At 36.1% G+C, this 26,739-nt stretch overlaps 1 protein-coding gene across 1 annotated transcript; it reads right to left on the bottom strand.

Annotated features, from left to right (window-relative positions):
- MOB4 (MOB family member 4, phocein) lies at positions 1-25,994 on the bottom strand. Its single transcript, XM_036107216.1, has 8 exons — positions 25,869-25,994; positions 22,590-22,652; positions 12,809-12,909; positions 8,616-8,658; positions 8,337-8,423; positions 3,494-3,573; positions 2,206-2,317; positions 1-2,078 (listed from the first exon to the last, which is right to left on the bottom strand). Exons 1-8 carry the CDS (start codon positions 25,926-25,928, stop codon positions 1,947-1,949), a joined length of 678 nt encoding a protein of 225 aa, XP_035963109.1. The 5' UTR covers positions 25,929-25,994; the 3' UTR covers positions 1-1,946.
- Between the last annotated feature and the right edge of the window lie 745 nt (positions 25,995-26,739).

The following is a 26,739-nucleotide window of genomic DNA, read 5'->3' as shown; positions in this document are numbered from 1 at the left end:
TGAGTAAGAAAAAACGTATTTTATTTCCCCGTTAACACCAAGTCATATTATTCAGAATGTGTTTCAAAATACTTAGCCAGATCACCAATCCCAGCCACTGCCTTAGTTCAAACGTTCACTAAGAAAATAAGCAACAGAAATCCGTTGTGAGACACCATCTATAGAGATCAGCTACATTGCTATATATCATTTATTAACTTAGTAATTTAGTCTCCCAATATTTAGCAAGTTTGTGTAAAAATTACTATTCCCATTGGTTTATAGTGACATTAATATAAATGCATAATTTCAAAGTCAACATTCCTTTCACTATGAACATAAAACTTAAAAAGATAGTTGTGGGTTACAGTAAAGTAATGACTGGCTGCTGGGATAGCACTGTTCAAGGCCAAATACACTGGCAGGCTTGGAAAGGCATAAATATATATACACACACACCTCAATTTGCTACTATTTCCCACATTTCTGCTATACATCCTTGTTGTATAATATGGTATAAATTATTTCCTCAAATTTGAAAAAAAATCAAGATGAATATGTTTTCATCTTCATTTCAAAATAACCCTTTTAAATGAAAAAAAGTTCCCATTTGTTAAGTCTGTTCAAGAGATGGATTTAAATATTTTCTTCACTACGTGTATAATTTTTTTTACCCTTAGTGCCTCATTACAACCAGTTTAGCAATAAGACCTCCAGTGCTTTGTTGAAAATTGCATTCAGTAGATTAAAAGGCTGTAAAATCTGCAGTTGAATCTTTAAGACACTGAATCATAACAAAGTCCAAAAAATGTATGACCATTAACACCCTTGGAAGCTGTGAATTATTGCAAAAAAAAAAAAACAAAAAACAAAAAACACACACACAAGTGCATATAATTCAAACATAAACTTTGTGGGGAAGGGATGTAAAATAAATACTACAATATTTTTCAACTCTATTTAAATGTTATTTAGATGCTTAGATGAAAGGATTAATACTACTAACAAGAAGAACCAAACTATTTTAAAGACTGCTCTCCAAGTAATTAGAACAATTTTGCAAAACAAAGATAAGCAAGAGCCTATGCTAATACATTTTTCCTGTAGTGTAATGTAATTGCTAATATGAGGTATAATCTGTAAGCAATTAATACAAATATAAATAGGTATAAGCCACACTAACTCAAGTCTAGTGAAAAGCTTCTCAGCTAATGTAGTACGGATAGGGAATTAAGGGATATGAGAACGGAAGGACAGGGCAGGTTTCCAGTGGGAATGTCATTTCCATGCCTTATCACTATCATCATCTTGTATTTAACAGTCCACTGTTGCTGAAAGGTAAATCCTTTCCAAGTATGCTGGTCTAGAATATACTTTATGTAGCACAGTAAGATTATATAAGTATTACTAATACTTCATTTGAATTTATATTTGGATTATACACATAATCACATGTGTATCAAAAACTATAAACAGAATTTTAAAACATTTTCATCTCATTTTTGAAAAGTTAACAGTTAAGACTGAACTGTGTACTACAGAATTTTCTAGAATATCTAACCTAGGGGTAAAACCAAAGGAAAATATTACTATTTCTTTAGTAAACAGCTTGTGCGAAACCTCAAGCTCACTCATCTTTTTATAGATGGGTTTATTTGATGAGGATTGTGATCCAATGATTGTTTAGCAGCAATTTTACCAAACTGTAAATTCTTTTATTAACAGGCATTATAAACAGATAATACTAATCTTATTTAAAAACCATGAGTGCCACACTGGTGAATATACAGCTCATGAATAACTTAAAACGTATTTCCCATTTTAAAAGGCAACACTCAGCATACAAAAACCTATACTAAACAAAGAAGCTATAATATGGATACATGATTGATGTGTCTAAAATGATATATATACAGTACATAATTGTTAATTATGTGATCAGTACATTTTTTTCTATATGATTCCCTTCATGCTTCACTTTCCCCAGAAACTGAATTCTGAACTTCCTCTTCTAAAATTGGTACAATCAGGTTATCCTTGGACATCAAATTATATTTCATCACAAATTTGGTAAACCGGTGACACAAAAATGTTTCGTTCTGTAGAGAGAAAGAAAAAAAGTTATTTTAACTTACTATTCAAAACCAAAAAACTAGACATAACATCAACATATATTATTGTCATTCTGATAAGAATGCATCAGGAGAATTAGTGAAATATACTTACTTCATATTCATCAAATATCTGCCGATGATGAAAATAAGCATGTGAAAATATTCTGTAAATCCTACGGCATACTGATCCTAGTTTTGCTACAGATGATTCCTTTATGCTAACCCTAGAAATAGGAAAGAAATCAGATTCATAGAGCTGGGCAGATCTTACAAACAATATAGTCTAATCTTCTCAATTCACAAGCGTGGAAACTTACACCTAGGGGAAAAAAGTGACCAGTGCAAGGTCACAGTGCTAGTAGGTGGCAAGAGTAGGGCTAGGACCCCTGTTCTTTACTCCTGGGCCAGTGCTCTTTCTACCTAACCACAGTGCCTAAGAAATTCAGTATTACAAGTTTTGAAACGTTGTTAAAGTTCAATGCAATTAAATCCCTGACAAATCAAAATTTACTAAAACATAGCACTGACAACATTAACACTTTGTCCACTACAGATGATTAAAACCACTAAAAGGAGTTTTTTATTCTATACCACTTCATTTTTTTTTTTTTTTTTAAATAAAAAATGCCTACAAATTTTGGTATTAAAAAAACGTAAAAAAAAAAAATGTAAGGGCGCCTGGCTCAGTCAGTGGAGCGGGCGACTCGATCTCGGGGTTGTGAGTTCAAGCCCCATGTCAGGTGTAGAGATTACTTAAAAAATAAAAAATTTAAAAAATGTACATAGGATACTGAAGCAAAAAACAGTATTTTTTTTAACATATTTTATATGAGTTCTATATTTGGGGGAAAGAATCTCCAAATCTATCCACCTGGTAACAGTTATCTTAATAGAATAAAAGGCCAGTCAACAAACCTCTCCAGTAATATATCACAATATAGAGAAGCTTCTTTCCAGATCTTAAAAACCTGTAGGCAAGGATAAGGAATCCTTCAAAAACAAGCAGTCCAACTTAGGAAATTCTGCTTTTTAGGCATGCTGTGTAAGAGGACGCTAGCTCTATCACAGAGATTCAAGTAAATAAGTGTGTAAATATTCCAACTCTAAAACATGAGAGGGAGAGCCCTGGAGAATGACACACAGCAGCAGGGACTACACCCTTGACTAAACTGACCTGTGAGCTTTGGGAGCCAAGTCCTGCTGCTTTTAGTTTAACCACAACCTTAATTTCAAAATCTGAGTAATTTTGAACTAGCTAAATATACAACAGCCTAAAAAAAAAAAAAAAAAGGTTTAAAGAATACAATGCATTAACAGCAACCTAGTGTGTTTTAATAAAAATACCAATCTTTTAAATTAAATCCAAAAAGTTTAACACCATGTTTAAAAATTTTATTTACCTGCTGGGAAAATATTTATTGCTATTCAGAAGACATGCAGCACCATCAAGTGTATGTCTAGTATAGTCTATTGCAGGACACTATAAAAGAAAGGATATAAAAAATGCATCATACCTCTTACATGAGGTCTGTTTATTATATACTTGTCTTATTCCAAAAACCTGAGCATTTTTGAAGAAAAAAGTCTCTTATGATATCAGAATGACTGTAAAATTCAATGTTACAACAAATAAAGTTACATTAAAGAAGTAAAAAACGGTTGAAATTAATTTTAATGATATATTTAACTCTATATAGCCAAAATTATGTCAACATATAATTGATATAAAAATTATTAATGAGCTTCTTTGGGGTATTTAAAAATTAAGATGTAATTCACAAACCATAAAATTTCTTTTAAAATATACAACTCTCAAGTTTTCAGTATATTTACAAATTTATGTAACCATCACCAACTACATTCCTGAACATTTTCATCACCCCAAAAAGAAACCCAGTATCAATTAGCAGTCACTTCTCATTCTCTCCTCCCCCTAACTTGAAGCAACAATTAATCTACTTTCTGTCTTCCATGGATTTGCTTGGGTATTTCCTAAAAATAGAGTAATACGGGGATGCCTGGGTGGCTCAGTCAGTTAAGCCTCAGACTCCTCTGATTTCGGCACAGGTCACAATCTCAGTCATGAGATAGAGCCCCACGGTGGGCTTGGAGCTGGGCATGGAGCCTGCTTAAGATTCTCCCTCTCTGGGGCGCCTGGGTGGCTAAGTCGTCAACCGTCTGCCTTTGGCTCAGGTCATGATCCCAGAGTCCTAGGACTGAATCCCGCATCGGGCCCCTGGCTCAGCAGGAAGCCTGCTTCTCCCTCTCACACTCCCCCTGCTTGTGTTCCCTCTCTTGCTGTGTCTCTCTCTGTCAAATAAATAAAATAAAATCTTAAAAAAAAAAAAAAAGATTCTCCCTCTCCCTCTGCTCCTCCCCCTCCCCCCACCCACATGGGCTCTCTCTCAAAAAACAAAAACAAAAAAGGAGTAATATGTGGCCTTTTGTGTCACTTAGCATGTTTTCAAGGCTCATCCACAGTGCAGCGTATTTTATTTTTATTTTATTCAAAATCTTTTTACACTTTAATGTTTCTAATATATAAAAAATGCTGTAATCCCTTATAGACGTCATTCCTTTTTATGGCTGAATAATATTCCACTGTGTGCATATACCACATTTTGTTTGTTTACTCATCATTAGTTATTGAAAATTTGGTTGAAACGTGTTTGGCTATCGTGAACAGTGTGACTGTATTAGTGTACAAGTTTTGTATGGACATATGTTCTCATTTCTTTTGGGTATATACCTAAGAGTGGAATTGCTAAGTCATAACTATGCTTATCTTTTTAAGGAACTTCCAAACTGTTTTCCAAAGTGGCTACTACAGTATTTTACAGTCCTATCATAGCAGTGTATGAGGATTCTACTATCTCAACATCCTGGCCAACACTGGTTATCTTTTATATTTTAATCATTCTAGTGGATGAAGTGTATGCCATTGTGGAGTGTATCTTTTCTTTTTCCATTAAAAAAAATATGGTAAAATATATTTCAGATGAGGGAGCCTAGGTGGCTCAGTTGGTTGAGCAACTACCTTCGGCTTAGGTCATGATTCGGGCTCCCTGCTCAGCAGGGAGTCTGCTTCTCCCTCTGACCCTCCCCCATCTCGCGCGTTCTCTCTCTCTCTCTCAAATAATCTTTTAAAAAAATAAAATGTTTCAGATTAATTCTGCCATTTCAACCTTTTTTAAATGTACAACCCAGTGACAATTACATTCACTATTGTGCAACCATCACTACTATGTGTTTCCAACCAAAGGTTTTTGTTTTTTTAAAGATTTTATTTATTTATTTGACAGAGAGAGAGACAGTGAGAGAGGGAACACAAGCAGGGTGAGTGTGAGAGGGATAGGCAGGCTTCCCGCTGAGCAGGGAGCCCAATGCCCGGCTTGATCCCAGGACTCTGGGATCATGACCTGAGCTGAAGGCAGACACTTAATGACTGAGCCACCCAGGCACCCCAACCAAAGGTTTTTCATCATCCCAAACAGAAACTCTATAAACCATTAAGCAACAACATCCCATGCCCACCATCATTTCTAGATGTGTTGGCTCATTTTGTGTCTGGCTTATTTCACTCAGCATAATGTCCTCAAGGTTCATCAACATTGTAGCATAGATCAGAACTTCACTCTCTTTTTTGGCTGAATAATATTCCATTCTATACATTCTGTTTATCCATTCTCATTGTGGTTTTGATGATTAATGATGTTGAGCATCTTTTTTATAATGTTTACTGGCCATTTGTTTTTCTTCTTTAGAGAAATGTCTATTCAAATCTTTTGCTCATTTTTTAACTGGGTACTCTTTTAACTGTTTAATTGCAACAGTTCTTTATGTATCTGAATACCAGACCATTATCAGAGACATGATTTATAAAAAAATATTCTTCCCATTCTGTAGACTGTCTTTTCATTTCTTGACAGTGTCCTTTGAGGCAAAAATTCTTAATTTTGATAAAATCTGATCTATATTTTCTTCTTTTATTTGTGCTTTTGGTGTCATATCTAAGAAATCAGTGCCTAGTCCAAGGTCATGAAGAGTTACACATGTTTTTTCTAAGAGTTTTATAATTCTAGTTATTATATTTGGGGTTTTGATCCATTTTGAGCTAAATTTTATATAAGGTGTGAGGTAGGGGTCTAACTTCATTCTTTTGTATGCAGATATCCAGTTATCTCTTAATGAGCTATTTGACATTGTCTTTTAGTACTCTTTGAAATCAGTATTTTACTTTACACTTAGAGCACATCTCAGACTGGACTATCAACATTAAATGCTCCGTAGCCACCTGTGGTTCATAGCTATTGTTGTATCAGCATAACTTTAGATCTTTAACTGGTTTAAAAAAAAATTTTTTTTGGAGTGGGGGGAAAGGTTTTACCTTGTTTTAGCTGCTTCCTTCCTTTTCTCACCCCCCCATTAATTCTCAGTTAACTCATCCTACTTTGTATCATTTTTAACAGCAAAAAGTTGGCAAAATACTCGTTACCAAATACTAACAAGCTTTTATAAATTCTATTTTGCCAAGTATCTATGTATAATGCTACTGCAGTCTGAATGTGACAAAAGATGAGCAGATAATAACACGTTATAACCTTTGTCACTTATCACTGTGTACAATTAACTCAATTTGCTGCAATGAGTCTCTTTAATTCTCAAGGACATTCAGTAAATCATCACTGGTGGGGAGTATCCTGCCTCTTCCACTTCAGAATCCTCCCCATTCTTTTAAACCAGAAGAGCAACTTTCTTAGCTACTCATCTGTTAGTTGCTATTATTTCCTGCCTGCAAAATTATTCCAAGAGTTCAGAAAGTATCCTTTCAAGATTTTCTTTTGTTTGTATTTTTCCAAAAATCCCTCTCCATACAACTACCACTTGAAAATTCTACCATTATCCTCCCTTGACACATGGACAATTCAAACGGAGCTTGTCTTCAGCAAGAAATGTTGCACTTTTAAGACTCATTCACATGATCTAATGCTATCTTACATTTAATATTAATCAAGAAAAAAGTAGATGTGACAAGGAGAGTACACATAAATCTCACAATACATCACAAACTGGGTATCTTTTCCACTCTAAAGTGAGAATAATGCATCTTCATTATTTGCCAAAATCAAACTAGCCTTCTTGATTCAATTTCCTAATTGCAACTAAATAGCCAATTTCAGTAAATTATCAATAAACTGCTATGTGGGTTTTCCCAGATATAAAATGATACACAAATCTTAATATTGCTTCAATTAACTAACACAAAATAAGTAACACCCTGAATGAAATCAGTCAACCAAATAAGTACTATCTGCTTAGACAGGTACCAGATACTCCTTATTTTGGAGAATTTACATTCTCAAATAAAAGAACACCAGATATTCATTTTGCAACTAGAAAGTCACCTGTTGTCAAGCCACAGAAGTCTAACAATAAAATGATCATCTGATGGTTTATAATTCTATAGAACTGGCCTAACCCAAATATTTTCAGTAAATTTAAGTTTCAAGTAAAAAGTACTACAGATTAAAAGGGAATGCAGATCAAGGGAAATGCAATGCATAAACAACCAGCTGTAATTTTTGAGATAACTAAGGAAAACTGAATTATGTACTGGCTATTAGATAATATGAAGGAATTATTTTTAACTAAAAATGTTCTATAAACAACTGCTACTTCCTATACCCTCACCTTGACAAAAACTAAATGAGGAGAAAACATGAATAACTTTTTCAATGTAGGACCAATGATGGAGAAGAAAATCATTATGGTGGGTTTCAAATAAATAGTAGGAAATATTAATAAAATGTAGAGTAAAAAATATTGACCTGTAAAGTTAAAAAGCCCCAAAGCAACATTTCATTAACAGATTAAGCATCAACTAGTAATTACCAAGTTACTCCTATCAAAAGAAATTATGACTAAAAGAAATTATGACTGAACCAAAAAATTAAAGTATATGTCATCCATTATACATTAGATATCAGCATGATATGACAGATAATGTTATTCTGTGATAGCCAGCGAATCATAAAGTGAGTTCTAACCCATGATATTGCCCAGTTACAAAAATGATACTAATCATAAGAAATCCTAAAATAGCACTGTGGCAATAAATTTGCAATAAGAACTCTAAACCAAATGGCAAAATAAACAGTGAACACTAAAAATTTATCTACCACTCTCTTGGAGAGATTTAGGTTATGATGATTTTATTAGTCATTCTATTTCATAATTTCTCACCTCTTTTGGAGTTTTATGAGCTGCACAAAGAAAAATCCATTGCTCAGTTGCTGTCATCTGAGTACATGTATCTGGATGGCATTCACTCTGTTACAAAAGAGTTACATTTCTTAATACATAAAACAATAAAAAAAAGTTTATCATTTGGGTTACTACATTTCCATGTAAAATTCTAGAATAATTAGAAATGTTGGGTAAGTCTTTGTAAACACCTTAAGTTACAAAAACAGAAAAAAATCAGAACTTCCAAATATAGCTTTAACTTAAAGAAAATATTACCTGAAGTTTGACAGCAAGTCCATTTAGTTCAAGACAGAATTGCCTAAAAATGCAAATACATAAATGAAAAGTCTTATCCATTCTCCACATTATTTTTAGAATACTAATTGCCATTAGTACCATCCTTCCTCTCTCATCACCATTATCAACACCATCTGAATTTACATGGCACATTTCTTAAAAAGACATACAGATTAGTAAGTAAAACCCAAAACTAACAACCCTAATAATGTTCAATATCAGAGTACACTGAGTTGATCAGACTTATACACTGGAAATTCATACAATTTTTCTGAGAAGTAATTTGGAAATATATACTAAGACTCTTAGGAAGTGTATATTTTTTTCTAAGTCATTCTAAGAATTTATTCTAATAAAATAATCAAAATTCCATGCAGATATATGTACAAAGATGTTCACAGAGAATATACATAACATTTTTTTTGAAAATCAGCAATTGCAGAGTCGTAAATTGTTGGTATATACATAAACAAAGGTTATGTCTATATTCACAATAAGATTCCAGTTATGTAAAAAATTATGTGTATATATCTATACACAAACATATATAGAAAAAGGACTAGAGGCGCCTGGGTGGCTCAGTTGGTTAAGGGTCTGCCTTCGCTCAGGTCATGATCCCGGGGTCCTGGGATGTGTCCCACGTCAGGCTCCCTGCTCAGCAGAGAGCCTGCTTCCTCTCCCTCTGCCCCTCCCCCCTGCTTGTGCTCGCTCTCTCTCAAATAAAATCTTAAAAAAAAAAAAAAAAAGAAAGACTAGACGTTTATATTCCTATATATTTTACAAGTTTTGTTCCGATTACAAACACCATGCTCCTTATAAAAAGTCAAACATGAATATATAATGTACAATAAGAAAATCCTCCATAATTCTACCATCCCTTTCCAAAAGTTATTATTTATAAGTAAATTTGATTTTCTATGCAAAGATTAAAATATACTGGGATCATATCATACACAATTTTGTAACTTGTTTTTTGGTCACTTAGTAGATTGTAAGCATTTTTTTCATGATATACTTTTCTTCTACAACTGCCAAACTGAGTATTATAAAGCCTAGAACAATGCTTGGAACATAGTAAGTGTTCAAAAAACATTTTTGAATAAATGAAGAATGAAGGAAATATCATAACATCATCATTTTTAAACAAACTTGTTATTTTATATGAAAAGATAATTAATCGTCTATGTCATAAAGCTAACTTATTCTATTGCTGTCAAAATACCGAACGCATTCCCTCTAAAAATCTTACCAAATTAATCACTATTATGTTTCCCCAACAAATGAGAACAATCTGATTCCCTAAAAATGCAAAGCGAAAACCTACAAAGGTAGAAGATAAAAGAGAGTCCCAAAGGGCAAAAACAAAACAAAAACCCTGCCCACATATGAAAGAAAAACTACTTATTTAAAATATATGATAACAGAAGAAAGCAAATAAGGAGTCAAATTTGCACTTGTCTGTGAATGTATTTCCTTTCAGATCCCTAACAATAATGCTGTTCTTAGATCACAAAAATAACACTATTTCTGAATCATCACATCACCCTCTATTTGCCCCATTATCTGTAGCCTGCATGTTACATATAGGTTTTTTTGTTTTGTTTTGTTTTAAGATTTATTTACTTATTTGACAGAGAGAGACACAGTGAGAGAGGGAACACAAGCAGGGGGAGTGGGAGAAGGAGAAGCAGGCTTCCCACCAAGCAGAGAGCCCAATGTGGGGCTCAATCCCAGGACCCTGGGATCATGACCTGAGCCAAAGGCAGACAATTAACGACGGAGCCACCCAGGCGCCCCTTACATACAGGTTTTTGAGTTGTTTTCCACTAAGTGGTAATAAAGACAGGTAGTGAAAAATAAGTTTCTCATCTAGTTTAGCTCACTTATGGACCAACAGCAAAATTAAGCTACTGATTTGGCAGTGTTATGGGTACAAACTGTGGCACACAGTACAAATATAACAGCTTCAAGTTAATTCATTATAGGGCTAACACATACAGTTGTGCAGCTGAAGAGACAAACCAGAGCTGAAATCCGGCCTACACTGTAATCTCTAAACCATGGATCCTGACATAGGATTGTATCCACTCGGGGGGGGGGGGGGCATCTTTTCCTAATTACAAAGATTCCATATGGGCTAGTGAGAGATTTGAACGAAGTCCCGTTAACATCATAATATTAACCAATGAGAGCAAGTATTAAGCCTCAAATCAATTACACCAAGTACATGAAAAAAACCAAAGGCTACTTTTGAAACTCTTCTTGGTGAACTATAAAGATGTATACACTATGATAAAAACATAAAAGAATATATGTGATGTATAATACATAAATATAAAACCAAAATAAACTGGATAGTATTCAAGGGAAAAAATAAAAATAACAGTATCAGAACAGAACAGGATAAAGATTTTATAAGTTTTGTATATTGCATATTTTATAGTCTAAGTTAAATAGGGAGAAGTTCTTAGATCTGAAATTAAGATCTTGTATACTAAAATCAGTCCTTGGGGGTACCTGTCTGGCTCAGTCAGTAAAGCATGTGACTCAATCTCAAGGTTTCAAGCCCCATGTTGGGTATGGAGCCCTATGATCAATCAATCAATCTAAATCTGTGAACTCTAAAATCAGCCCTCACTTGTTTGGAATTATACTTGTAGTGGAAAAAACATCCTCATTTATTTTCATCATTAATCCCAAGAGGTAAGTAGGTAGTTATTTTCAAAGCTGATTCAAGTAAGGCAAAGAATATGCACTGAAGTGTTATCTTGATTTATAGGAATGGGAAAATATCTACATATTCATACTTTCAATTATCATGTATTAAGATGTGGTTTTAAAAAACTAGATCAGGGTGACTGGCTGGCTTAGTTGGTGGAGCATGCAACTGTTAATCTTGGAGTTGTGGGTTTGAGCCCCATGTTGGGTGTAGAGATTACCTAAAAATAAACTCTTAAAAAAACAAAACAAAACAAAACCTGTATCAATTAGTCAAGTGATATGTCCAAGAAACTGGCAGAATACAAAAAAGTCTTAAAAACCTGATATTGCTGAACTGTTATGACAACACATGTCTTAACAATGTCTAGCAGGAAATGTGATCTATTTAGGGCAAGTCCTATTTCTACTCCACTTATTACTTAAAAATCAACTCAAAAAGTAACAAACCCTGATGAACATATATCTCATGCTACATTCTTTATATTTAACCTATCAACTCATCTCAGTTCCCATTTATAGTGGGAAGTTTGTAACTTCTGGAAACAACTTAGTAACTTCAGGATTTAGCTGCTTTTAAAGTTAACTCTAGTTAACTAGTCATTCACTAGTCATCAATTCTCTCATTCAAAGGGCATCATGAAAAGTGCCCAAACTCCTTACTTCAGAATTACAATTAATCTTTAAAGATTCATTTATTTGAGAGAGAGAGAGAATGAGCACACATGTACACATACTCTTGCAACCCTGGGGGAGGGACAGAGAGAGAAAGAGAATCTCCAGCAGACTACTCACTGAGTGAGGAGCCTGACGGGGGCTCGACCTCATGACCCTGAGATCATGACTTGAGCTGAAATCAAGAGTCGAACACAACCTACAGCCACTCAGGTGCCCCCAGAATTAAAATTAATCTTTATCACATGGAGGACTAGAAGTTCACAGTAGTTAATAGGCAACTCATCAGATACCAAGCCTAGACTAGGACCTTCTTGTGATCCTCTATAGAGAAATAAAGTTAGTATGAGTGGATAAATAGAAATAATGCATTTGTGATTAAGGGATAATTTGTGGTTAAGAAAAACTGTGTAGAGGCGCCTGGCATGGCTCAGAGCATACAACTCTTGATCTTGGGGTTGTGGGTTCAAGTCCCACGATGGGTGTAGAGATTACAAGAAAAAAAGAGAGAGAAAGAGGGAAGGGGGGGGAGAGGGAGACAGAGAGAAAGAACAAAAGAACAAAAAGCTATGTAAATAGATAATAATGCCCATAATAAATGAAGAAAACAATCACAAAGTTGAAAACTTTATCACACTGAAAACACAAAAGCTTTTAAATTTGGCTTTTTAGTCTGTGATTACATAATGATTTTATTTGCAATTCATAATCATCAACATTAAAGGTTATTTTTACAAGTGGAAGTACTATTACTATTTTGATATATCATGAAGATTTACCTTAAATGTTCATATTTCCATACACCTTCATCTTGGCCTTCAGGTGGTTCAAGAATTTTGTCAATATTGGAACAATCTGCTCGTATGTTTTGTTGAATATACTATAAAAAAAAAGTTCTCAAAGTTAATTAAAATATTGTACTTCATGATAAATCTTATGTTAAATATATTTAATTTCTGAATACATGGCTGCTCTTATGTTCCAACATTTCTGGGTTATACATAAAATAGGAAACCAAGTACAGAATCATAATCACTAATTCAGAAGAAAGGAGGTAACCCTTACCTATGCTTTCTCCAATTCAACTTCTCTGGGATATGATCCATGTAAGTGCAGATATGGTACTCACCAGGACTGGATGTGGGATCAAAACTGTAAACTATAATTTTCATAAAAACATAATGTAGACAATATAACTGTGGTACATAATATAGGATTCCACTAATATCAATTATCTAGAACAGGCAAATCTAGAACAGGCAAATCTATGGAGACAAAAAATAGCAGTTGTTTAGGACTAGGGAAAGAAGAGGAGACAAAGGAGAATGGAGATAACTGCTAATGTGAATGAGATTTCTTTCGGGTGGGGAATGAAGATGTTCTAAAATCAGATTGTGGTAATGGTATACAACCCTGTGAATATACTAAAAACCATGTACGTATATCTTAAATGGGCGATTTCTATGGTATGTAGTATCCAATAAAGTTGTTTTAAAAAAGTGACTAGCAGAAAAACTAAGTTAAAAGAAAAAAAAAGGCATGGACATTCACTTTTATTTTTTTTTCTTTTTTTAAAGATTTTATTCATTTATTTGACAGAGACAACGAGAGCGGGGAACACAAGGAGGAGGAGTGGGAAAGGGAGAAGCAGGCCTCCCGCTGAGCAGGGAACCCAATGCAGGGCTGGATTCCAGGACCCTAGGATCATGACCTGAGCCAAAGGCAGACGCTTAAGGACTGAGCCACCCAGGCGCCCCACTTTTAATTTAAATAAAATAAAATAAAACTTTAAATTTCAGATCTTTTTAATGTTTCATTCAATCTATGATTTAAATACTCTGAAATCTGAGAGAGAGAGAATGAGCACATGTGTACACATACGCTTGCAATCCTGGGGGAGGGACAGAGAAAGAGAATCTCCAGCAGACTACTCACTGAGTGAGGAGCCTGACAGGGGGCTGGACCTCATGACCCTGAGATCATGACTTGAGCTGAAATTTGAATAGGCTAAATTAGATTAAAATGCCTGATTACAGAAACTTAAACTACAGGGCCTTTTTACACCTATCTATTATGCTTATTTTCAGGCAACGTTTCTTGAGTATTACTCTCATGTGAAAAGCCTGCTCAAAAGATTTTAATGACTCCCTAATGCCTATTTAAACCATTCTTCCTGATTTTCTGACCCTATCCTAAGTTTCAAAGTTCTGCATGAAACTGACTCTCTCAAGCAGAAAATAGCAAATTCTTTACCTTTTCCACTGGCCACCTCAAACTCCATACAATTCTTTCCAAATTCCTTCTCCCCCAGCACATTCAAATCTTTCCTGATTATTCTAGTACTCACAGAACTCCCTCTGATTTCCTCCATTTGTCACTATATAATCTAAATTAGCAATTTGTCTATGCACTCTTATCTTTCCTGCTCCCATTATACCTCCTATAGAACTCTTACAAGCATTTATTTATATTTAATATATAGCACTTAGTTATTTTTGAGGGTCTCCCTCAAATAAAGAGACTTAGTTTTGTTTTAAATTTTAGTATTAGCATCTGGCACACAGGAGATTTTTAACAAATTTTTATTGTCTTTTCCTAAACTACATTACTTGAAGTCAAGGATAAAGATATGTAATTATCTGAAATGTTAAAGCCGTGAAGGATTAGGGAGAAAAAATTTACCAAAAATGGAGTGTAGACCCTGATTCTTTAATATTCTTTAGTGGTCCCAAAAACAGTTCAGTAGTTAGCACACAAAAATATATTCTCTGCAACATGGTTTGCTCATAATCAATATTAATTTTTTAACCACATATTTAATAACAATTTACTTATAATAATTAAATTTTTTATAAGTAGAATTACAAGTTGTCAATCTTTAGGGAATCTAGAATCCTTTTATTAATGATGATTTGTGTAAAATATTTAAGAGAACAGAAGAAATCCTTAACTTTGAAAAGAAAGCAAAAATGTCATTGTTTTCTGAACTGTCCTCCATACTTTTATGCAAATAGAGACAGCTATCTTTAAAACGAGCTAAAAAAAAAAGTAAATGTCTTAATGCTCACTGAATTTAACTTTTATCTTAGGGAACTCTTTACACTGTTTCTGAGTAATATCACTAATTTCTGTTTATTCTGGAAAATTATTTTTATCACCCTCAAAAACTATCTGAAAACTAACGATTTATAAACTGCAACATGTTTCTCTATTCTGTCACACATCATAATGTGATATAAATCTAAACTAGGATTAATTTTTTCATGTGCATCAGAAGATAGACAAACATAAAATTAGAAAAAAAGAATTAGCTCTATCATGAAAAGCTTGAATATTAAGTACCTCTTCAACATTACCTTTATTATGTTTAGTAATTCAGTTAAACAGAAGAGCATTTACCATTACTACTTAAAACTTTTGCTTCTGAATTTTAATGCTAAGACTTTTTGAAACTGAGTAAACTACAACTATTAAGAAACTGGCTTTGTAATCTTTAAGGAAATCTACCAAAAAAAAAAAAATCCAGAAAACAACCTCATAACAATAGTGTTCTTTATGCTTCTAAGGACTTTAAAATCCTAACTTATTACTATTTCTTGAAAAGAAACTTTTTGTTAGCTTCCAAAGGCATTACCACTCTACCTGATACTGTCACCTTGATCAAGCTCACTAGCATTTCAGATGCTCTCAGTATATATACTCACTTCCCAAGCCTTTCAAGTCTCCTCAGTACAGTAATTACTATATCAGATTTTAGACTAAGTCAAAAACAGCATGAAATTCTTCTTCCTTCTGTTATGAAAAAGGCAGAAATATATCTTTCTAGTGATTTCCTGTGGGCTATAATTATTAATAATTACAATGATCTATACTGTATTTTATGTAAGACTTTTCCTAAAGCAGTTTTTAGACTGTATTTTATGTAAGACTTCTCTTAAAGCAGTTTTTAGAAATCATTTGGAAAGAGTAAAATACACAGTAAAATACCATGCAAAAGCATTTTATTGCTTCCACTTCTGGGTAAGATGGAGTAAACACACATCAACTTTTCTCTCCTGGAGCGCCTGGGTGGCTCAGTCATTAAGCAACTGCCTTCGGCTCAGGTCATGATCCCCAAGTTCTGGGATCTAGCCCCGCATCGGGCTCCCCGCTCAGCAGGGAGCCTGCTGCTTCCCCTACTTGTGCTGTCAAATAAATAAAATTTCTCTCCCACTGAACAAAACCATAAAATCTGGACAGAACTCAAAGTGCAGTAATTTGAGGTCTCTGTAAAGCAAATATCAGAAAGAGGACCTGGAAAGAACACCAGAATTCAAAGTATCACTGAACTGGCAGTGAGTTTGCTGTGTTTCTTTTGTCCTCTGGTATCCCCTGGCCTCAACTCAATTCAGGATAAAACCCAAAAATTAGCACTGTTGGTGCTGACAGATCCAGGAGAAACTACATAGTTCTGTCTCAAGGAGTGGAAAATGGCACTGCTAAAACTCAACAAGAGTGGAAGAAAGCTCCTGGGTTTTTGCCCTCTGCTTTTTCTCCCCTCTCACAGTCTACACCTGAGACAATTCCACAGTGGCAGCAAAAGCAGCTGCCAACAGAAAAATGCAAGAGACAAAATTCTCAGGAAGAGAACCCCATCCTCTCCATCTGGTGGTGGGATCAAACCTTATTTCTTTTTCTCTCTTTACCTTCCACAACTGCCAACACAATTCTAGTAAGTGATTTCTGGCTGGAGGACCAAATAGATGGGCCCCAGGAAACCAGAATGTATCAGAGAGATATTAGAGACAGTGAAGCTCAGAAAAGTGATCCCATAAAGGTGTTTAGGAACTCCTGGGCTCTATCCTAATCTGTGCATGCCCACATGCATTGATCTGATCATAATTTGCATATGACAGATGGAGAACTGAGCTAATGGATATACCTTCACCCAGGCTGACCATGGGTTGGTACACACAGAACAGATTCAAGGAGTAGTGCAAAGGCTTTGAAAACTGAACCAACACTGGAACCTCAATCTGGCTGGAACCTGCAGCCTGTATCTAATCAGGTCAAAAGCCTACTAAAACAAAAATATCAACGTTCTCCATGGGATTAAATAAAACCAGAGTCCAAACAAATTCAAAATGTCCAGAATACAATCCAAAATTACTTGGTATACAAAGAACACATGAAAATATCAACTCAAGAAGATGAGTGTGCTGGGGGAAGGGAGTAATGAGAAGTTGTTATTGTTTAATGGGCACAGAGTTTCATCTGTTAAAGTTGAAAAGTTCTTTTAAAAAAAGATGAAAGGGCAACTTCTTGGGTCCCCTCCCTCTTCGGGAGCTTCTTACTATCACTCAATAAACTTTGCTTTGCTGACCACCAAAAAAAAAAAAAAAATCTGCAGATAAGAGGTGGTAATGATGGCACAATAATGTGAATGTACTTAATGCCACACAGAACTGTACACTTAAGGGGCCCTAGCTGGCACAGTTGGTAGAACATGTTGGGGGTAGAGTTTACTTAAAAAATTAAACTAAAAACTTAAAAAAAAGTACACTTAAAATGGCAAAGTGGTAAATTTTATACTACATATATTTACCACAATAGAGAAAAGCAGAGTGAACAACAAACAGGAAAACCCAAAGAAATCCATGCCTAGACACATAATCAAAGTGCCAAAAACTAAAGATAAGCCATTTAAAAAAAGACACAGGACCTATAAAATATTTTAAAAACTGCAGCTTTCTCATCAGAAACCATAGATAGGAGGGAATGGCACATGTTGAGAGTACTCAAAGAAAAGAATGGGGCACCTGGGTGGCTCAATCGGTTGAGAGTCTGCCTTTGGCTCAAATCATGATCCCAGGGTCCTGGGATTGAGTCCTGTGTTGTCCTCATAGTCGGGTTCCCTACTCAGGGAGGAGTCTGCTTGTCTCTCTCCCTCTGTGCCTCCCCGCCCCCCCTGCCATGCTCACTCGCTTTCTCTCTCTCAAAATAAATAAAATCTTAAAAAAAAAAAAAAAGTCAACCCAGAATTCTGTACCTAACAAAAATACCCTTCAGGAATGAAGATAAAGACATTATCAGATGAAAGAAAACTAAAGATAACTCCTAGCCAGCAGATCACTCTAAAAGAATTGCTAAAGGAAGTACTTTTAGACAAAAGGAAAAGAATAAATAACACTGGAAGAAAACTTAGAATATCAGGAGCAACATAAATTATAAATATCTGGGTATAAATATAATAGGCCATCTCCTCCTGAGTTCTTTAAAATATGTTTAGCAGATGAAAGCAAAAAATATAACATTGTCTGATGAGGTTTTCAATGTAGGTAGATGTAATACAGGCAACAAAAGTATAAAGGGATAATGGGATCTATAGGAAGGTAGTTTTTACATTTCAATTAAAGTGGTTAAAACACTGATTCTAAGTAGACTGAAAAGTATTTAGTAATCTCTAGAGCAATTATCAGAAATATTATATAAAGAGATACTCGGGTCGCCTGGGTGGCTCAGTTGGTCAAACGTCTGCTTTCGGCTCAGGTCATGATCCCAGGGTCCTGGGATCAAGCCCCACATCAGGCTCCTTGCTAAGCACGGAGCCTGCTTCTCCCTCTCCTTCTGCCCTGTACCTCCCCGCCCCCGCCGCTTGTGTGCGCATGCTCTCTCTATTGAATAAATAAAATCTTTTAAAAATAATAAATAAAAAAATAAAGAGATACTCAAGGGGTGCCTGGGTGGCTCAGTCGGTTAAGTGTCTGCCTTTGGTTCAGGTCATGATCTCAGGGTCCTGGGATCGAGCCCTGCAACTGGCTCCCTGCTCAGCGGGGAGTCTGCTTCTCTCTCTCCCTCTGACCCGTGCTCACTCTCTCTCTCTCTCATATAAATAAATATTTTTAAAAATAAAAATTAAAAAAAGATACTCAAAATTAGAATTAAAATAATAAAAATGCTCACTCTGTAAAAAGGCAGAAAAGGGGAAAGGAACAAAAAAAAGGAGGGAACAAACTGAAAACAAGTAATATGATGGCAGTAATATAAATCTAAACATATCTACCAATAACTAAATTAATATTAAATGGCCTAAATACACCCATTGAAAGACAAAGACTATCACACAGAACAAGGAAAACGACCCAGCTATACACTGACTACAAAAAACTTACTTCAAATATAATGATTTAGGTAGGTTAAAAGTAAAAGGATGGAAAAAGATATACCATACAAACATCAATCAAAAGGAAGCTGCAAGGAATGAAAAGTGGTTCAAAACTAAAAAAAAAAAAAACAAAACAACAACAATCAGAGCACCTGGCTAGCTCAGTTAGTGGAGCATGTGACTCTTAATCTCGGAATTATGAGTCTGAGCCCCAAACTGGGTGTAGAGATTACTTAGACAAAAATTTTTTAAATTTTTTAAAAAAATCAATGGATACACTATATTAATATACAAAGGGAAAAAACCACAATCATCTCAATGCAGAAAATGCATTTGACAAAATCCAACATCTTCTCATGATAAAAACCCTAAGAAAACTAAGTATAGAAGAGAACTTCCTGGGGCGCCTGGGTGGCTCAGTCGTTAAGTGTCTGCCTTCAGCTCAGCTCATGATCCCAGAGTCCTGGGATCAAGCCCCACGTCAGGCTCCTGCTTCGCAGGAAGCCTGATTCTCCCTCTCCCACTCCCCCTGCTTGTGTTCCCTCTCTGTCAAATAAGTAAAATCTTAAAAAAAAAAAAAAAGAAGAAGAGAACTTCCTAATTATAATGACGGGCATTTATGAAAACCCATGGGTAACATCATACTCAATGCTGAAAGACTGAAAGGTTTCCCTCTAGAATCAGAAAAGAGACAAGGATGCCAGCTTTCACCACTGCTATTCAACAATGTGCAGAATTTCTAGCCAGAGCAATTAGACAAGAAAGATAAATAAAACACTATCTCTACTTGCAGATGACATAATCCTATATACAGAAATCCCAAAGAATCCACAGGAAAGCTAATAAATCTAATAAACAAAATCAGCAATAGCAGGATACAAGATCAATATACAAAAATCAGTTGTGTTTGTATACACCTTCAATGAATAATCCAAAAAGGAAATTAAGAAACCAATTCTAGGGGTTCCTAGGTGGCTCAGTTGGTTAAGTGACTGCCTTCTGCTCAGGTCCTGATTTCAGGGTCCTGGGAGCGAGCCCCACATCAGGCTCCCCACTCAGAAGGGACTGCCTCTCCCCCTGCTGTTGTGCAACCAAAGAAAAGCCCTGGACCCAGTGGCTTCATTGGTGAATTTTACCAAACATTTGAAGAACACCAATCCTCCTCAAACTCTTCCAAAAAGTCAAAGAGGAGGGCATACTTCCTAACTCATTCTATGAAGCCAGCATTGCACGATACCAAAGCCAAACAAAGACACTCGAGGAAAACTAGAAACCAATAACCCTTATGAACATTGATACAAAAATCCTAGCAAGCCTAATTCAGCAGCAAATTAAAAAGATTATACATCATGATCAAGTGAGATTTATTCCTAGAATGCAAGGATGGTTCAACATGCAAAAACTGATCAATACACCACATTAACAAAATGAAGGGGGGAAAACCCCACATGTTCATCTCAATTGGTGCATTTGAAAAATTCAACACCTTTTTAGGATAAAAACAGTCAACAAACTAGAAATAGAAGGAAACTAGTAACATAATAACCCCACATAATAAAGGTCATATATGAAAAACCCACACTGCACCTCATACTCAATGTGCAAGACTGATATTTACTCTAAGATCAAGAACAAGATAAAGATGCCTGCTTTTGCCACTTCTATTCAAAGCAGTATTGGAAGTTCTAGCCAGGCAATTAGGTAAGAAATCCTGATTAGAAAGGAAGATTACCTGTTTACAGATGACATGCTCTCAATATGTAGAAAACCCTATAGATTCCACAAAAAAACTGTTCAAATAAATTCAATAAAGTAGCAGCACACAACCTCTACTTTTATTCAATAAAGTAGCAGCACACAACCTCTACTTTTTATTTAAAAAAAATTTTTTTTTTTATTTGAGAGAGTGAGAGAGTGAGCACACGAGCAGCAGAAGAGGGAGAAGGAGAGGGAGAAGCAGACTCCCGTGCTAAGCAGAGAGTCTGACCCAGGGCTTGACCTCAGGACCCTAGGATCATGACCTGAGCTGGAGGCAGATGCTTAACGGACTGAGCCATCCAGGCGCCCACAACCTCTACTTTCAAAGGGAGAAATACCTATACACTTTTCCTCTAATTTTTCCCAATTTCCAGGCATAGAGCTCTAGGTTTATATTTCTGTATCCTCCACAAGGCTTATCTCATTGCCCAATAAATATTTGTTTGAACAATACATTCTTAAAAGGCAATGAACAAATAGCCATTCATTCATGAATGCTTGTCCATTTCCTGCGCTAAGTATCTAAATATTATACTGAGTCCATTCTAAAGGTTTTTAGGATTTGTTAATATCATGAATTGTTTTTTATGCTCAAAGAATTCAACTATATTCATATTTCATTTTCCAGGATCCTCAAATAACACAATAAATCCAAATAGCCATCTACGTTTATTATCTACCCATCAAGATAAAGCCAAACGGCCTCTCTATTGTGTATTTTTCCTTTAAATATGTTAACCAATGTCTACTAGTCCAATATACTAGTACACCCTAATTTCAGTCATCCTTTTGTTAACCCCTTAAAGCAACTTTTAATAATTAGCTATAGAAACTATTTTTCCCCAGATTATAGATTTTATTCATTTTGGAAAAACTGCTACATTTTTTTTAAACCCAATGAGTATATATGTGATTCTCAATAAGAATGTGTAAGAGTCACTTGAGGGGCTTTTAAAACCACACATGCTACAGAGACCCACCTCCTTGATAATCATTGCCTTAGTAAGCTACCTGATAGTGGCAACAACCTAAAGGGAGGCATCTTAGCCCTCAAATATATTAGAGCTGCACAAAAGTTAAGAACTAATGGTAACTTGGGGTGCCTGGGTGGCTCAGTCATTAAGTGTCTGCCTTCGGCTCAGGTCATGATCCCAGGGTCCTGGGTTCGAGCCCCACATCGGGGTCCCTGCTCAGCAGGAAGCCTGCTTCTCCCTCCCCCACTCCCCCTGTTTGTGTTCCCTCTCTCGCTGTGTCTCTCTCTGTCAAATAAATAAAAAATCTTTAAAAAAAAAAAAAAAAGAATGGTAACTTTTAGTAAATTTAGATATATGCTCTCAAGCATTCAGTCACCAACTATGTTATTTTTCCCCTTAATTATGTTATTCTAATTTATCATTCAATTAACTGAATTAAATTCACTCTACAATAAAATTTGGTACCCTAATTTGGTAGATATTAATAGATACTAAAATGTACTTAAGCTTCGTTATAGTTTACTATATCATCTTAAAACAAAATGGAGGATTGATAAAAGCTTTAAACAGGCACTCTGTTATTTCCATGGATTCAAACTTGTGTTAAAACATATAGGAATATTTATGCCAAGAGAGGTAAAATGCTTAGGTTATTGGAGTTGCAAAAGAAACTACAGTTATTACCTGCTGAACAGCTAGTGTACTGTCCATTTCATCAAAGGATTCATCAGGCCAATTATAGAAATCCTATTAAAAAAAACTCATTGTTAAAGCACATACAAAGTTACAAAAAAGAACATTATTATGATTAGCTTCAATTCTTAATAAAGTTCCCAAGTTACACTAGAGAAAAAAGCTCTCATACTATAAATAACAGGATTATCAGTGAATAAGGGAACTTTATTCAATGTTTTTAAATGAACACCAAAATTTTATTTAACTGAACTATAAGTTACATTTTTTTCAACCACAAATCCCTCAAATAGGGCTCCCATAACTTTCCATGTATTACCTGAGGAGATAAATCAATCACTTTTTTGTTTATGGTGGTTTAACATTTCTCAAAACATTAAGCTGAAAAAGAATCTCCAAGCACTGAATCAGTTTTTTACCAAAAGAGAATAGTTTGTGGTGGGGGTAGTTACTGTTTCGTAAGTACTATTGTAAACAGACATTATAAATTATTATTCCAATTACAAATGGTGTTTTAAATTTCTAAATCAAAATATGAGCTCCATCAAAAAGTAGTCATCCAGCCTTCTTTTAAGGGCGATCAATACTTTTGTGGATCACCTTGCAATGGTTCTGAATTCCTCTATAGATAGTCCAGTTCACAGACATTCCCCTAAGTGATTAAGAATCTTCCCATCTGACTGACTTTTTCAGCAAGGTCTACCTACGTATCCTTAGCAGACAGATAAATGTCTCTGGGGTATAACTGGGGGAAACAGTAGTGAACCAATGATCTATAATCCTGTACCAATCAACATGGGTAAGTCTCCAAACACCTTAAGCAAACGGAAGAATTCAGTGTATGATACCACATGAATAAAAGTTTAAGAAATCCAAAGCATACCTACAGATATAATGCATACATAGTAAAAGTATGAAGAAAAGGAATAATCATCTTCATTGGTTGGGAAGAGTGGGTAGAAGACAGAACAGAAGAATGTGATAAAGAGGGATTCATCTATATTAGTAATGTCTTAGTTATGAGTGTAGATGATGGGTATACCTTCTTAAGTGTCTTAAACTTTTCGTATCTTTCTTTTTTATAGTTGCCCTGTATGAATGAAAATGAACTTTGTTTTAATATGTTAAGAAATAAAAACAACTTTCTGGAAATTGTTCCAGGATGTCTCTCCCTAGATACCATCTAAATATTATTGAAGACTAGTTTTTAAATTGTTCCTATGTAATTTATACTGAAACTTGTTTCTATCAATATGCTTTGACTATACTTTCCTTTTTAAAAAAAATTAAGGTAGTTTGTAAAATACTTTGTTTTAAAAATATCAGAAAACACATATAGGAATATCCAGAAAACACACAAAACTGTAACTGGTAATCAAATGTTTTGTCTCATCATACCTGTCATATAAACACAAAAGGAACCACAATTCAGCTTAATGAACATTCTCATCTACTTCAGGGAATAAACATTTATTGAAAACCAACTATGTGCCTATATCCCAATCTAACTAATTAAAAAAAAATAAGTAGAAAAAAGTAGAAAGATAGTTCTAAATAAATCATTTAGAATAGACCTATTTCACTGAAGGAAATTAGTGACAGACAAGGAATAGGAAAGAATGCTGCTTATGCAGTCTTTTCTTTTTTTAATCCTGACCTTTCCTGTGATGATTTAACAACCTTGATCTATGACAATGTGGAAAAAAGCAAAGGAGATTTCTCTTATGTGACTTATAACATAGGAAACAGATGTTACAGTATTAACTTAAAATATTTTATAACCTTTCAAAATTAAGAACTGAGTAAATAAAAATGAATGGCGATTCTCAGAATGTGAGTACAAAAGTCGACCTCTGAATATGAAAATATAAAAGTTGATCACTTAGGAAAAACAATGTTTCCAAAGAATAAGAAGTTATCTGAGAAAAGAGCATTTATAAATAAAGTTAGCAAAAGGTAAAAAGAAATAAATTCCCATTCATATAAATAAGAAGTAAAGTTATCTGAGAAAAGAGCATTTATAAAGAAAGTTTGGAAAGTAAAAAGAAACAATATATAAATTTCCAGTAATATATAAATGTCAGTTACAGAAATAACTGACAGCTAAATTTGACTCTATAATACGATGTTTAAGCTCAATACTCTAAAATTCAGTACTAAAAAAAACTTGTTAAAGAGAAAAGGTCACCAGTGAACTAAGAATCCAGAGACTATCTAACCTTGAGCAAATGCAGTCAATTCTCTGGGCTTCAGTTTCCTTATCTGTAACATGGATGTAGGAAGTGTCTGGATCTAAAAGATATTTTGAAAGGACTCCCTTTCCAAAATTCTGTACAGGATATTGAAATCTATTCTCTGGCATATGGTCAGAGCTCCATGGTTTTTTCCTGGGTTTCCCCCCCACTTATATCACTTTTTCTTTAAAATTACACTTTAACACATCTCTTCTGATTTTAGAGCATATACTCAACAGCAACGTTATTTCAGCTGGTAGATTAATCACATCAAATCTAAATGCCTGTTTGATTTTTCTTTAAATGTGAGGCATCCCGTCTTTTGAAAACCCCCAGAATCAATACCTAAACGAACACCAACTCACCCCAAATACTGCCCTACTAAAAGTTGATAAAATTATTATCAGTTCATTCCTTGACTATGCCTCACATAATAAGGAATGACATCTAACCAGGGCAATCTGATGATGAAAACTTGCTGGGGCAGAGAACAGCTGCAGCTAGAAATGGTCAAAGGCAAACTGCAGGAGGAGGATAAAGTAAATTATCACCACCCGGATCCGGCTAGACAAGCTGGATGGCAGAAGCCGGGCAGGCACGTCACAAACCAGGTAGGAACCGGAAGCCAGAAAGAGGTTGGCTGTGTTTACACCCCCTCCCGCCGTGGCGGCCCCGACCCTCACGAAACCCCAGGGTCACAACCTGGCGGGCCGCGCCCCTCCGACGATGGTCAGCTGTGGTTCAGGGGAGAGGCGAGAACAAGCAGTCGCTGCTGACACGCTCTCAGCCCCGAGCCTTGGCCGTCACCGCCCGCCGCTCCGACCCACCCCTCATGCCCACCCTCAAGTCAGGACTCCGCAGGCCTCGCGATCCGCCACCGCCGCCTCAGCCAGACCCAGGGGCTGCGGCTCCGGAAGAGCAGGCCGGGCACGCGTACCCCTACCCGCCAGCCTACCGCCTCGGCCCAACCTTCCTCTCCGGGGCGGCCAGCGTCGCCACCGAGAGTTCCCCTGTAGAAAAGGTGCAAATATAGTACCTGCGCCTTCGTGCCCGGCCTGTTCCGCCTCAGCACTGCCGTCCCCTCCGCCATGACCATAGTGCCAGAGTCTGGGCGGCTGGAGTCGATACCCGGATGTAGGGGAAGTCTGCCTGCGCCAGAGGGGGGCGGGGTGGGGGCGGGACGGGGTGGAGCGGCGCTCTGGGTCCGGGCGCCAGGGAGGGGCGGTAACTGACGGATCAGCCGTAGCCCGCGCGGAGCAGGGCGGGAGGACCGGGAGGAGTCCCAGAAAGGACCGGCTGGCGGAGGGAGGGACACGAAAGAAGGAACAGCCGACGGCTCACACGCCGCGACGTGGAGGAAGGGAGAGACATTGCAGCGGGGGCCGGGGAGAGGCCTTGGGAGAGCCGGCGGGCGCCTAGGGCAGCTGCGGGAGTCAGGAAGGCCTGCGTAACACATTGGTGCATCTCCCTGGGCTTAAGTTAGTTGCGCTGAAAAGACAGAGCTTGCACAATGGTGACCGTTTCAATAAACCCTTGTGCAAGCAGATACCCAGAGAAGCATAATTCTGTCCCCAGATCCGCCTAGACAGGCAAAGTGGAAAAACAGGCCAGCAGTCCGGGAAATTTCCTCAGACCCCCCCGCATGAAACCGACCCAATCTCAAAAAAGACTAGGGCTTAGACTGTCAAATGATATTTCCACCATCCGCTGACTTCAAATCCAAGGACCTTTTCAACGACAAGTTTGTGTAGATAAAAGACTCAAGAGGCTAATTATCTGAGAGCGTGGACATCTGGTATTCTGCGTTAGGCAGGCAAAATTAGCTCGTATTTTTTGCAAGTCAGAAGCAGGAGGAGAAAATGCCCCTTGACAGATGGTGGGAGTTGTACATCTCTACATGATTCTAA

Source organism: Halichoerus grypus, chromosome 4, assembly GCF_964656455.1.
Source record: "Halichoerus grypus chromosome 4, mHalGry1.hap1.1, whole genome shotgun sequence".
NCBI classification, from domain to species: Eukaryota; Metazoa; Chordata; class Mammalia; order Carnivora; family Phocidae; genus Halichoerus; species Halichoerus grypus.
The sequence above is the reverse complement of the archived record's forward strand: the minus strand, read 5'-3'. Positions and strand labels throughout refer to the sequence as shown.